The sequence below is a fragment of the Cucurbita pepo genome, chromosome LG20, assembly GCF_002806865.2.
Source record: "Cucurbita pepo subsp. pepo cultivar mu-cu-16 chromosome LG20, ASM280686v2, whole genome shotgun sequence".
NCBI lineage: Eukaryota > Viridiplantae > Streptophyta > Magnoliopsida > Cucurbitales > Cucurbitaceae > Cucurbita > Cucurbita pepo.
Genome location: NC_036657.1, coordinates 5814490 through 5827993, shown reverse-complemented (window position 1 = coordinate 5827993; position 13504 = coordinate 5814490). Strand labels below are relative to the sequence as shown.

The 13504-nt window shown below is 32.0% G+C and overlaps 1 protein-coding gene and 2 non-coding genes across 4 annotated transcripts; all 3 read right to left on the bottom strand.

Moving 5' to 3' along the window:
• Positions 1 to 10233: 10233 nt before the first annotated feature.
• Positions 10234 to 10320, bottom strand: TRNAM-CAU. Its single transcript is given in 2 exon segments — positions 10234 to 10269; positions 10283 to 10320. It is a non-coding gene; the product is annotated as a tRNA-Met (tRNA).
• A 691-nt stretch (positions 10321 to 11011) lies between these two features.
• TRNAM-CAU lies at positions 11012 to 11098 on the bottom strand. The gene is given in 2 exon segments: positions 11012 to 11047; positions 11061 to 11098. It is a non-coding gene; the product is annotated as a tRNA-Met (tRNA).
• A 681-nt stretch (positions 11099 to 11779) lies between these two features.
• On the bottom strand, positions 11780 to 13174 carry LOC111783140 (histidine-containing phosphotransfer protein 2-like). Of its 2 annotated transcripts, XM_023664039.1 has the most exons (6): positions 12980 to 13171; positions 12773 to 12885; positions 12616 to 12684; positions 12260 to 12331; positions 12089 to 12161; positions 11780 to 11999 (listed from the first exon to the last, which is right to left on the bottom strand). In XM_023664039.1, exons 1-6 carry the CDS (start codon positions 13097 to 13099, stop codon positions 11964 to 11966), a joined length of 483 nt encoding a protein of 160 aa, XP_023519807.1. In that variant the 5' UTR covers positions 13100 to 13171; the 3' UTR covers positions 11780 to 11963. The 2 variants fall into 2 exon arrangements, with proteins under 2 accessions (XP_023519807.1, XP_023519808.1); XM_023664040.1 differs by lacking the exon at positions 12260 to 12331 and having other exon boundaries at positions 12980 to 13174.
• Between the last annotated feature and the right edge of the window lie 330 nt (positions 13175 to 13504).

Below are 13504 nucleotides of genomic sequence, written 5' to 3'. Positions count from 1 at the left end.
TTTGTGATAGATTGATAGAACGATAGCATTAGGTTAAGTTCTTGTGATGATATGACTAAGGTACGTTCACGTAATGATATGTCTGTGATAGGTATAAGAATGTTAATGCTATGATAAGTTAGAGAATGACATGACTATGAAGTGTTTACGTTATTACTTGTTTATGATATGATACATTGTGATGCAATATGTCATGGTATGATGTGTATATGATGAAATGTTATGTTAAAAGCATAGAACGTTATGTTAGGTCTCTTAAATTATGTGTATATAGCATGATATGAATGACATGAAATTACGATAAATGACATGAAATATAACCCCGTTAGAATTTTGTATGATTTGAGAACGGAAGAATGAGAAATCATATGATATTAATGATGAACGATATCTGAAACGATATGAAAAATGATATGATATGTACTTAATGCTAGCGAGGTTGTATTAAAGGATAATGAAATTGTAGAAGTAGTGGGAACCTCATGCATTATGTATGTTCATGCATCTGAGGGGATACCCCTATCCCATCACGAGGGTACGGACGCATACATCCAATGGCAGGATAACGATCGTTATGTTTTACATAGCGCTGTCGTGACGGTTACTAATTCTAACGGGTCCCGGCATAAGTCTCTAACCAACCTCTCTCTCTGTGTTGTCTCTCTTGTTCTTCCTGCTTTCATCTGAATGGAGTTTGTTGTTGTTTGATTTGAAAATTTTAAAGATAGAAGGAGAGAGCTAAAAAAAAATAGGGCGGATGATCCTGTCATGTTGTTGGTGACTATTTCAATTGCTTATCTTTGGGGATTTTAAGGTTCATAAAGTTGGGAAACTTGTTTGCTTGTTTCATTTTTACTCGGAAAATTCGTTGGGTTTTGTTTTCCAAGCACGATGTAGTCTAAAGAATCATGTAAAATAACACATAACGAGACTATGGACAAATGTTCATAAATATATTATTAAAATAAAGTGGCGAAAAATAAATGAATGCAAATTTAAATAAAACTAAGAAAATTGTGTTTTCTCGAATCTATGCTAAGGCTACGAAAGGAAAACAACATAAATGTAGCTATCTTAACTTTGATCTCATGGCCATCACTGCGAAATCGTCAGTCGTACAAGGGTGCCTTATCTTTACCTGAAAAATAAGAGTAACATGTGGCTTATGTATTTTATGAAATACTTAGTAAGTGACTCAACTACTGATATGAATCCAACAACTGATCACTTTCATGTACTCGAACGAGCAATTACAAGAAGCAATACAAAGAAGATTCAAGTATCAAATCAAGAAAATAATGGAATCGCTAACATTGGAAAGTGATTAGAAGACTTGTCATTGGTAGTTGAATTACCAATTAAGACAATTTATGAATGTCTTATGTTCTTCAATTTGTATTTAATAGCATTTATTTGTGATTTGTAGTTGGTGGTTGAACTTTATTATGTTAGGGTTATCTTGTGGGCCCATTCAAAGGCATGTAATATTCAATGTTTGAAAAAAGTTAGAATACAAACAAAACATTTGTGTTTTCTTGATAGTTATTCTTTTTCAAACCTTGCTTTAGGTTTGATGTTTAAACCGATTCATTGAATTAGTTTTGATCAAGCTAATTCTTGAGTGAATTATCTTGGTATCTAAGAGTGACCATCATAGATTCCAAGTTCGATCTAAGAGTCATTCATCTTCTAACCATCTCTTGGTTGGAATCAATCTGTTATNTCCGTCAGGCCCTTCCGACCGCCACAACTCTCTGGTTGACTCTCTTCCTCCCAGTTAATAAACATTTCTTCTTTTTATTTCCGTTTCTCTCAATATGGAAATTGTTTTTTTTTTTTTTTTTTTTTTTTTTTTTTTGTCTCTTTCAGATTATCGAGAAAAGAAAAAAGAAAAGAAAAGAAGAATTAGTACGAAAAAAAATCAGTGATGAGAAAAAAAGAATATATATTCAGTTCTTATCATTTATTTGAGTTTGTTCAAAATTTTCAAGCTCTTGATCCTTGACATACTAGTCTTAGCTTGTTAGAGTTGATCATTGAATTGATTATAATTGATTATAATCAAGCTTAAAGCAAGATTGCGCAAAAAAAAAAAAAAAAAAAAANAAAAAAAAAAAAAAAAAAAAAAAAAAAAAAAAAAAAAAAAAAAAAAAAAAAAAAAAAAAGTTAGCTTTACATTCTTGACCTAATACCAAAAGCCTACGAGTGTTAAACAAGAGTGTCCATGAGTGAAATTTTTGTGAAAAGTGTGGAGAGGTCCCTATTACTGATAACAAAATGTCACATAATGGAGAAGGAGTACCACCAATACCAGATCTTAATATAACCATTCTTCAAGCAATTCAAGGTATGATGGAAATGATGATGGAAGATAGACAAGAAAGAAGGGCGCAACAACAAAGACAAGAACAAACATTACAAGAAGATGAAAGTATAGTAGTAGTACAAGAAAGACAAGTTGAAGGAAGATGGAGAGAAAGAAATAACCATGTAAATATTATGCAACCTAGAATGATAGAAAGAGTACATGAAGATAGAGATTGGAGAGTTAAACTCAAAATCCCACCCNACCATTTTGTGGAACGGCAGATTCTGAGGCATACTTGCAATGGGAAAGAAAGATAGAGCATGTGTTTGATTGCAACACCTATAGTGAAAATAAGAAGATGAGACTTGCTATTGCCGAATTTACCAATCATGCCGGTGATTGGTACCAACACCTCAAATCCGAGAGAAGAAAAGAGGAGGATCCAATAGAGACTTGGGAAGAACTTAAAAAAGTCATGAGAAAAAAGTATGTTCCAAAACATTATGAAAGAAACTTGAAAACTAAATTGCAAGGTTTGAGGCAAGGAACAAAAAGTGTGGCGGAATATTATCAAGAGATGGAAACTATGATGAAAAGAGCAAATGTTAGAGAAGAAGAAGAAGATACCATGTCTAGATTCCTTGGAGGTTTGAATCGAGAAATTGCTCATCTTGTTGACAGAAATCCACCACCATATCTGGAAGACATGTATCATTATGCTCTCAAAATTGAAGACCAATTGAAGGAAGAAAAAGAGCATTCAAAAAGGTACACATCACGAACTAACACCTTTTCAAATTCTAAAACTTGGAACAAGGATAGTTTTGTGAATAGAAATGAATCAATGTCACCAAAAGAAAAGTTTGTGGCTGCTAAAAGAGTGGAGGCTGAGAGTTCCATTGGTAAAAAGAATGAAGCTTCAAAGACGGTAAAGGAGAAGTCTAGTTCTATTCAATGTTGGAAGTGCAAAGGGTTTGGACACATGAGCAAAGAGTGTGTTAATAAAAAAGTTATGGTGATAAGGAATGGTATACTTGATTCAGATGATGAATGTGAGGATCATGATTCACAGCTTGTGGAAGAAATCGCAGCATATGATGATGAGTATGTTGAAGAAGGTAATTCCATATCTTTGATCACAAGAAGGGTACTCAATGTTCAAATCAAGGAAGAGAAATTTGAAGATCAAAGGGAAAACTTGTTCCACACAAGATGTTTGGTCAAAGGAAACCCATGCAGCTTGGTGATTGATAGTGGAAGTTGCACAAATGTGGTAAGCAGCTTCCTTGTAAAAAGACTTCAACTTTCTGTCCATCCCCATCCAAAACCATACAAACTTCATTGGTTAACAAACAAAGAAGAAATTAAGGTGAACTCCCAAGCTCTTATTTCTTTTACTCTTGGAAGATATAAAGATGAAGTTCTTTGTGATGTCGTACCAATGCATGCGGGGGACATCTTATTCGGCCGACCTTGGCAATATGATAGAAAGGTAACATTTGATGGTTTGATGAACAAGTATACTTTTACTTTGTGTGGGAAGAAATTTACTTTATTTCCGTTGTCTCCAATATGAAGTACATTATGACCAATTGAAATTAGAGAAGAAAAGAAAAGAAGAGGAAGAACCACAGTGGAGGAATAAACTAAGGTAAAAGAAAGAGATAAGAGTGGAAAAAAAAAAGAGAAAAGTGAGGGGGGCAAAGGATGAGTGAAAACCAAGAAAGAAAAAAAAAAAGGTGAGAAAAAAAATATAGTACTAGAGAAAAAAAAAACAATATTCAGTTCTTGTCGGAAAGAACAAAGAATTTGATTTGAGGACAAATTCTTTTAAAGAAAGGAGGATGATATGAATCCAACAACTGATCACTTCCATGTACCTGAACGGGCAATTACAAGAAGTAATACAAAGAAGATTCAAGTATCAAATCAAGAAAATAATGGAGTGGCTGACATTGAAAAGTGACTAAAAGACTTGTCATTCGTAGTTGAATTACCAATTAAGACAATTTATGAATGCCTCATTTTCTTTAATTTGTATTTAATAGCATTTATTAGTGATATGTAGTTGGTGGTTGAACTTTATTATATTAGGGTTATCAGTTAAAGGCATGTAATATTCAATGTTTGAAAATAGTTGAATACAAACAAAATTTTTGTGTTTTCTTCATACCTTTTTTGTGTTATTCTTTTTCAAACCTTGCATTAGGTTTGATGTATAAACCAATTCATTGAATTAGTTTTGATCAAGCTAATTCTGGATTGAATTGTCTTGGTATCTAAGAGTGACCATTATAGATTCCAAGTTCGATCTAAGAGTCATTCATCTTCTAACCAGCTCTTGGTTGGAATCAATCTGTTAAGTTAGCTTTCTCTGTGAACGTTTTGCAAGGATTCCAGAAGAACCTCTAGCTTTGCAAAAATCTAGCATTGTTGAAGCTTATCAACTACTAGGGTCGAGAAATGCATATAGAAGCAATCATGGAGGGACCTATCATTTCATTAAAAATATTTCATGGCCTTGAACTCTTCTATCCTGTCTAGACCAAAATTAGTTGTGTAGTACTTCTCTACATACGATTCTCAAACACGCACATGGGCTCACTAGGTTGGCGTATACGTACCCTAGGCCTGCAATTTAGCTAGCGGACACTCACACTGCTGAAGCCATGAAGGGAAAGGAGCCAGCATAATATCATGGCATACATAGACATCGTAATGTACACATCAGCACTCATCATATCGAGCAAGTATTTTGATGCACATGACATACAAAAATGCATGAGGTCTCCATAGTTTTAAATCATAACATAAACATATGATGCAGGTCGTACATTCGTTCTTTCATAAACATTTTCATGAATACATACATGGCACAACAATATTTTATATCTACAAGTAATTATGCTAACATGGTGTGCATAGCTAACATATATTGGTATCATGCATCATAAATAATGGGAGTCAACCATATCCATAACAAAATCATAGCATAACTTATAATATAACATATAACATAAGTTCACGTCAAATAGTCACAGAGCTTCTTGAATCGCCGTCACTTTTGCCTCCCAACCTTTAGATAGAGACGTAAGAATTTTTCTTACATTTTCGAAAGTAATATACTTTCCAAGATTTTTAAAAGCATTTAGAATATCAGTAAATTTAGTAAACATATCATCAATAGATTCATTTTCATACATTTTAAATAGTTGATAATTATGAACTAACATGCTAATTTTTGTTTCTTTAACTTGATTGGTCCCTCCTGAGTTATTTCAAGAGTTTTCCAAATTTCATAGGTCGAAGAACACGTATATACTCTATTCAATTCATCATTACTTATGGCACAAAGAACAATTTTTCGCTCATCAAATTCCCCTCCTATTTTAGGCGCCGCAATATTATTAACAATTTTTATCGGGATATAAGAACCTTTGCTAACATTTAACCACAATTGTTAATCAACCGATTGCAAATAAATTTTCATTCTACCTTTACAATAGGTATAATTTGTTCCATCAAATTAAGGGGTCTGGAGGTTGATTGTCCTTCACTAAAACCATTTTTAACACGTAGGTTTGACATAAGCTCGAACAACAAGGTTTATATAAAAAATCTATAAGAGCAACCTGCTCTATTACCAATTGTTGGATCTATGGCAACTCTAGAGTGGGGTGAATAGGGTTTTAATAATAAAAGTACTTAAGCAAGATTAATTTTTCTAATTATGAAACTTTTTATCAACAAGTAGAAGATGATAATTACTATAACAAATTAGTTCAAGTCAAAACAATAATCAACTACAATATGCAATAAATCACAATAATAATTTTGAAATTAAATAAGAAAGAGTTAGAAAATATGACAATTTTATAGTGGTTCGGTCAAACTCGACCTACTCCACCCCCTAAGCGCCTCTTCGAAATTTGAATAAAGAACTTTCTCGACTCTTTCCATGGATCAGAGCCCAACCACTACACCGCGCTTTTTACGAGTTCAAGAGCAAACTCAATTTTTTCCATGACTCAGAATCAAACCGATACAAGTATTTGAATTTGGTAAGAACACATCATAACTTTCTAAAAGACTAGATTTACAATTTGGAGCACACAATAAAAAAATCAAAAGATGAATAAAAATAAAATTGGAAACTTAGGAAGAGCAACAATAAAGGCTTTAGAAAATTGAAGATTGAAGAAATATGGAAGTTGTGTGTTCAGAAATACCAGAAAGTTGATGAATTTAAATAGAGAAGAAAAGTGTAAAAAAGTAGGAATTAATATTAACTAAGAGAAATGAAAGGTAGATATTAAAAATAAATAATAAGAAATTTTTTTAATTTATTTTTATTATATTTTTTAAATATAATAATATAATATAAGAAGAATAAAAATTAAGGTGAGTAACCTTCCATCACAAATTCAAAATTTATTATAAATATAATATAATAATAATAAAAAGTGATGTGAGAAATAGTTACATTCAAATTTTAAAATTTATTATAAATATAATAATATAATAATAATAATACCAAAATTTTAAAATATAATATTATAATAATATAATAGAGTAATAATATAAATCGATGGGAAAATATTCAAATTTATAGATAAATAATTTTATTTAAAAATATAATAATTAGTAAATAATTTTATTTAGAAATATAATAATAAGAACTGACACTTTGATTTGTCTATTATTTTGATAGGTAATTTCTTGGTTTTAGCTTTGATTTGAGTGATTGAGAAGTGGTTGAAATCGTTATTTTCATCCTTATCCGTAGACAGTTTAAAATACTAAAAATAGTTAATAATTAAACGTACATTTATTATCATCAAAACAGGGATCAATTAATTAATTAATATGAGATTAAGGGCCAAAAAAAGCAACATTTTCTGTATTCTCCATAATTGTATATACAAAAAAGTCGTCGATATAAATCTCTAGCCAACCTTTCTCTTTGTGTTGTCTCTCTTGTTCATCCTACTCATCTAGATCGAGTTTGTTGTTGTTTGGCTTGAAAATTTGAAGGATAGAAGGAGAGAGCAAAAAAATAAATAAATAAATAAATAGGGTGGATGATACGCTCACTTTGTTGGAGACTATTTTAATTGCTTATCTTTTCGGATTTTAGGGTTCATAAAGTTTGGCAACTTGTTTGCTTGTTTCACTTCTTGTTCTCTCATTTATACTTTGATCCCATGGTCATCACTGTGAAATCGTCAGCCGTACAAGGGGTGACTTACCTTTACCTAAAAAATAAGAGTAACACGTGGCTTGAATATTTTAAGAAATACCCAGTAAGTGACTCCACTATTAGGGTCGGGAAATACATATAGAAGCAATCATGGAGGAACCTATCATTTCATTAAAAATATTTCATGGTCTTGAACTCTTTTATCCAAGCCAAACCAAATTAGTTGTGTAATACTCCTCTACATACGATTCTCAAACACGCACATGGACTCACTAGGTTGGCGTATACGTACCCTTTGGGTCTGCACTTTAGCTAGCGCACACTCACACTGCTGAAGCCATGAAGGGAAACATGCCAACATAATATCATGGCATACATAGATATCATAATATATACATTAGTACTCATCATAACGAGGAAGTATCTTGATGCACATGACATACAAAAATGTATGAGGTCTCCATAGCTTTAAATCATAACAAAAACATATGATGCAGGTCGTACATTCGTTCTTTCATAAATACATACATGGCACAACAATCTTTTATATGTACAAATAATCATGCTAACATGGTGTGCATAGCAAACATATATTGGTATCATGCATCCTAAATAATAGGAGTCACAACCATATCCATAACAAAATCATAGCATAAGTTATAATATAACATAAATTCACATCAAATAGTCACAGTGTATAATATGTGAAGGAGCTATAGAGCATGCGCGGTTCGTGCTTCATACAATTCATCCAACCAACTCAAAAGTAAAACCTTTTTAACTGGAACGGGGTAAAATAAAAACATCTAACTAAGCCGATTAAGCAATTGGAGCTGCTGGAAATCGAGCCTAGGCAAGTGGCGCTCGAGGCCGAGCTGTGCGGGTTGAAGTTGGGTATTGGTCAGGCGTACGGATGAGAGCATCAGGTAAGCTGGCATTGGGCCAACAACGAAACTAGGCCACGGCGACTTGGTATGGGCCGGACGGGGGACTCAAGTTAAGGTGCGGGTCACTTGGTCAGTTTGGGTCACAGGTCATCGCATCAGTCGAACCGCAGGTTTGTTCGGGTCGCAGATTATCGGATCAAGGTCGGGTCGCCAGGTCAGTCTAGGTTGTGGGTTTGTGTCTGGGCTGGGCTGCAGCAGGCGGGATTGGGTTGGACTGGCTAAATGGATTATTGGGCTGCAGCAGAGCAAGGTTGGGCTTGGTAGCGAAGCTAGTTTGGACTAGTAGGTAATTTCCAAACCTACGAGGATTAGGTCTGCGACCTTATCGAAGAAGCGTGGACTCAACTTACCTTTCTGTTAAAAGGCAGACATCTAAAATGTCTTCAACAATTTGGTTCAACTATTCAGTTTCATCATCTGTCTGTGGGTGGAAGGTAGTACTCGAATTGAAGTGAGTACCCGGCGCTTTCTTAAGGCCGCGTCTGAAAGCCGATATAAAAGTGAGTACCCAGCGCTTTCTTAAGGCCGCGTCTGAAAGCCGATATAAAGCGTGGTCTCAGTCTGACACAATTGATACTGGAACTTTACGTAGTTTAACGATCTCTCTCATGTACAATTGTGTCCATGTATCCACTGTATACATGGCCTTACCAAGTAGAAAGTGTGTCAACTTGGTTAGTTTGTTGACAATTACCCATATCACTATATACATGGTCTTTAGCCTTTATGAAAACTCACATCTCTACTACTTCCTCATTTTTACATTTAGCTTAAGCATTTTTTCACATCCATATTTTTCCATTTGCTCACACAACTAACTATCGTATCCATTATTATCCATTATTTATTGCAGTGAACCATGTTAAATCATAAACAATCAACGGTTAGAGATGCAACCACATCGAAATTCCCCACTTCGATCAGTTACAAAGAGCTTGATGAAAATGTCGATCCATCTACGATGGCAACGCATTAAAATATTTGAACCCTGTACTTACCATTTAAACCAAATCTCTCTATCTCTCTACAAGTTCATCTGTTTTTTAATATCTTCCCCTATTTTCTTATGTTTTTCTTCTTCATTAATTTCTTTAAATTCCTTTCAAATTCTCATCTTCTACAACCCCTTTCAATTTCTTCCCTATTCTCCACAATTTCTTATTTACAACAAACATAACCAACTAGATTTTGAAATAATAATAAATAAATAAAAATACAACCACGTGAACGGTCACCCTCTCAAATTTATTTACAACTTATAATCTCTAAATTACTTTCGAGTGTCTTAGTTTTAGCTCTTACTATTATTTTTTTAATACTATGTTCACATTTTTCCAAGTGATAGCGGTCGGTTTGTCAAATAATAATTTTTAAAAAGTATGAATGACTAGTTATTTTGTAAAAACCAATATAAAATAAATTTGAAAACTATCAACCAATGGAATAATAAATATATCAACAATTTTGGTAGTAAATATATTAAATTCATGTTAAATATTTAAGATTTGGGATAATAAATATTTGTGTCCCTGGTTAATAAAAAATTAAATGTCTTTTAATAATATTAAATTTAAATTTCCAAATTCATCCAATTAAACATTGAGATAATTTGTTTTTAAAAAAAAAAAAAAGTTCCGAAGCTAACCCGGTTCAGTCGCTGCCCGGATTTCTTTCTTTTTTCTTTTTGGTCAAGTTTTTGCTGTTTAATTCGTTGAAATATAAATTCCGTTTAAATGAAATAAAAAAAAAAAAAAATAATAATAATAATAATAATAAATTGGGGCGAGAGAGGCTCGAACTCTCGACCTCAGGATTACCCAAATTAGCTATGAGACCTACGCGCTAGCCAACTGCGCCACCACCCCAACTGTTGATAAATTATTTTAACTAGTTTATAAACATATACTGGTAAAATTTTAACGACAGTGGATTTATAATGACAAATATTTGAAAACAAACGAATATTTAAATTAATGAATAAACTTGATTTAAATTAATAAATTATTTGTTTATAATACTTTAGGAGTATAAATATATTTTTGCTCTTATTAGTCTTATTTAGATTAGTATAGCTATTTTATTTTTATATTTCGGTGTAATGAAAAATGTTAATTCAAAATAAATAATTTTTTTTAATATAATTGTTATGTCAATGCTCAAGTATCTCATTTGAATACTTAATTTGTATTTAATTATATTATTCAATTTTTTAAAAAAAATTAAGGAATAGGTACTTTAAGCTTAAACCAATATGAAATAAAATTGATGACTAGAATAATAAATATAACCACAATTGATAGTAAATATATTTACTACATGAGTATAAATATTTGAGATAATAAATATTTGTATTTGAATATAGAAGATGGTTAAAAAAAAATTAAATGTCTTTTAACTTTAAATTTTCAAATGCATCAAATTAAACTTTGAGATCATTTGTTTTTTTTTTTTTTTTTCTTTTTTTCTTTTTAAGTAAAGCTGACCCGGTCAGTCGCTGCCCGGATTTCTTTCAAATTCCGGTTAGTTAAGAAGAAAAGAAAAAAAAAAATGTTTCATTGGGGTGAGAGAGGTTCGAACTCTCGACCTCAGGATCACTCAATTTAGCTATGAGACCTACGCGCTAGCCAACTGCGCCACCACCCCAATTGTTGACCAAATTAATTTAGTTTTATATTAATAAAATTAAGTTTATTTAATAAACAAGTACTAATAGAATTTTAATGATGGATTTATAATGACAAATATTTGAAAACAAATGAATATTGTTACAATTAATACAACTTCTAATTTTATCAATAATAAATTATTAATTAATGAATAATAAATTAATACAATTATTAATTTATCATTTTTATCAATACTACTTCTAAACTTTAGGAGCATAAATATATTTTTGTATTTTTTTTATATTTCTTTTATTTTTTTACAGTACAATAAAAAATGTTAATTAAAAAAAATAAAAATTATTAATATCATTGTTATATAATAATTAATATCATGTTAATTAAAAAAAATTAGTTATTCAATTTTTAAAATATTGTAAGTCCTCCACACACCGTAATTTATCTTAATTATGATTTTAAAAAAAAAAAAAAAAAGTCAAAAATATTTGTGAATTTTAAAAAATGTCTAATAAATAAATTATTTTAGGTTGTTTTATCTTACAAAATTTTAAGTTATTATTTTATCAAAATTATGGAGTTTATACATTGTTTCAATGGATTAAAATTAGTAGAATATGAGGCAGATTAATCCTTAATTTTAGTTGCAAGATTAAGAACTAACTTCAAGAAATAATGGCTAATCAGAAGTGAGAATATAAGAGGTATAGAATTTTCGATTAGAATTGTTGGAAGTATAATATGTTTGTCCATACAAGCTTGTTTACAAAACACAAAACAAAACAAATGTAACTAAGCAAGCCTTTCTGGAATAATACCCTTCCTTCCATACTAACGACGCATACATGCGTTTATTTATTAGCCTACTACTCCAAATCTTGGTTTCTTCATTCTTCTGTGCTCATTTGGATTGCCCTCTCCGCCTAATTCCAACAATTTTGCCAAATTCATGACCAATTTTCAAGAAATAAGTAAACTAATCCTTGAAAAGGAAAGGGTGAAGTAGTAGTACCTGCAGAATGTGGTGGAAGCAGTCGCGTAAAACATAGTATTCCCAGGTGACCTTCCTGTAGGCTTCTTGTAAACTGCAAACAAGTCAAAAACCTCATGTTCTTTAGACGATTATCCAAAATACGAAGAATTAATGCCTAAATTAAGGTAAGAAACACTTGTTTGTCATTACGGTTCAGCGTTGTTATCAGTGCACAAATCTTGCATCTCAGCACAAGCAGTTGACAATCGCTTACCACCAACCCTGTCAACACACACACACACACACCACCGTCCATTCGTTACGCGCTGTTTTCATAACAATCTTCCGAATAAATTGTGTCGCCAAAATCACTTTTCAATGTAACAGAAAGAACAATGATTATTATTAAAACCTTTAGAGAAAGAAAACAGTCACTAGAAATTCTTATTCATGATTCTACCACAGCAACAATTACGTTAGGGCAAAGGAGATTTTGAAACTTCCAATTGTTACTGGCGATTCGATTCTCATAAACACTAAAAGTAAAATTGAGTGGAGCGCGTTACCCAGCGGCCTTGGTCTTGAGCGATTCCATGAGGTTACTCACAGTATCAAATTCCACAGTCTCTCTTGCACTAGAAAATATAAAGTTGAAAAGATTTGAGAAAAAAACAGAATTAGGCAGCGATAAAACGCAAAGCGTTTAAGGAGGCGAATAATTACAGAAGTTTTTCAACTCTATCGAGTTTAGGTTCGGCGTCACCGCAGAATGTAGCCAAGGAATTTCGATTCTCGTGAAGATTCATCTGGTTATTGAAGTTATCGTCAAGAAATCCCTGGCAGAAACACCGAAACTCATAAACTTGAACTCAAGAACGGCCAAAGAAATACGAATCAGAACAGAGATTGAAACATTGAAGAAGATCTCACTTGTTCGCGCAAAGCCTGGATGAACTTCCGGATCATATGTCTCTGAGGATGATCCGAAGCGGTTGAAGAACCGGATGCAGGTGCGGGTGCAGGTGCGGATGAGGAAGTCGATGCAGACATTGTGAGAAGTTCTTTGGATTGTTCTTGAGTTTTCGCTTTCTCAAAATCAGAAGACTCGGTTGCTGAGACTTGGGGAGGGGAACCTGTATTTATAGTGAAAAAAATGAAGTTTAGAAAATAGATTTTAAAATTGAAAAAGAAATAAAAAAGAAAAAAGAAAAAAAGAGGAAGTTAGAGAGAATTAAATCTGTTACATTATTGTTGAAGTCGTTATAAAGTCGCTACGAAGCAATAGAGGAGTCAAGGTTAATACATAGTGGAAGAGAAGCAAAAGAATCCGTTATTATATTTACATTATGGTGTAAATAAATATTATTTCATTATATTTTTCTACCATTTTCTTATTTATTTAAAAAAATTTCAATAATACACCTAAATTTAATATATATATATAATATCTTTAAA

Bases quoted from the DNA above. Each gene is read 5' to 3' on its own strand.
- LOC111783140 (XM_023664039.1), bottom strand. From the start codon at position 13,099: ATGTCTGCATCGACTTCCTCATCCGCACCTGCACCCGCACCTGCATCC. The intron at 12,332-12,615 runs GTAACGCGCTCC...GTGTGTTGACAG, and splicing joins CTCAAGACCAAGGCCGCTGG to GGTTGGTGGTAAGCGATTGT. The intron at 12,000-12,088 runs GTACTACTACTT...TGTTGGAATTAG, and splicing joins GCTTCCACCACATTCTGCAG to GCGGAGAGGGCAATCCAAAT.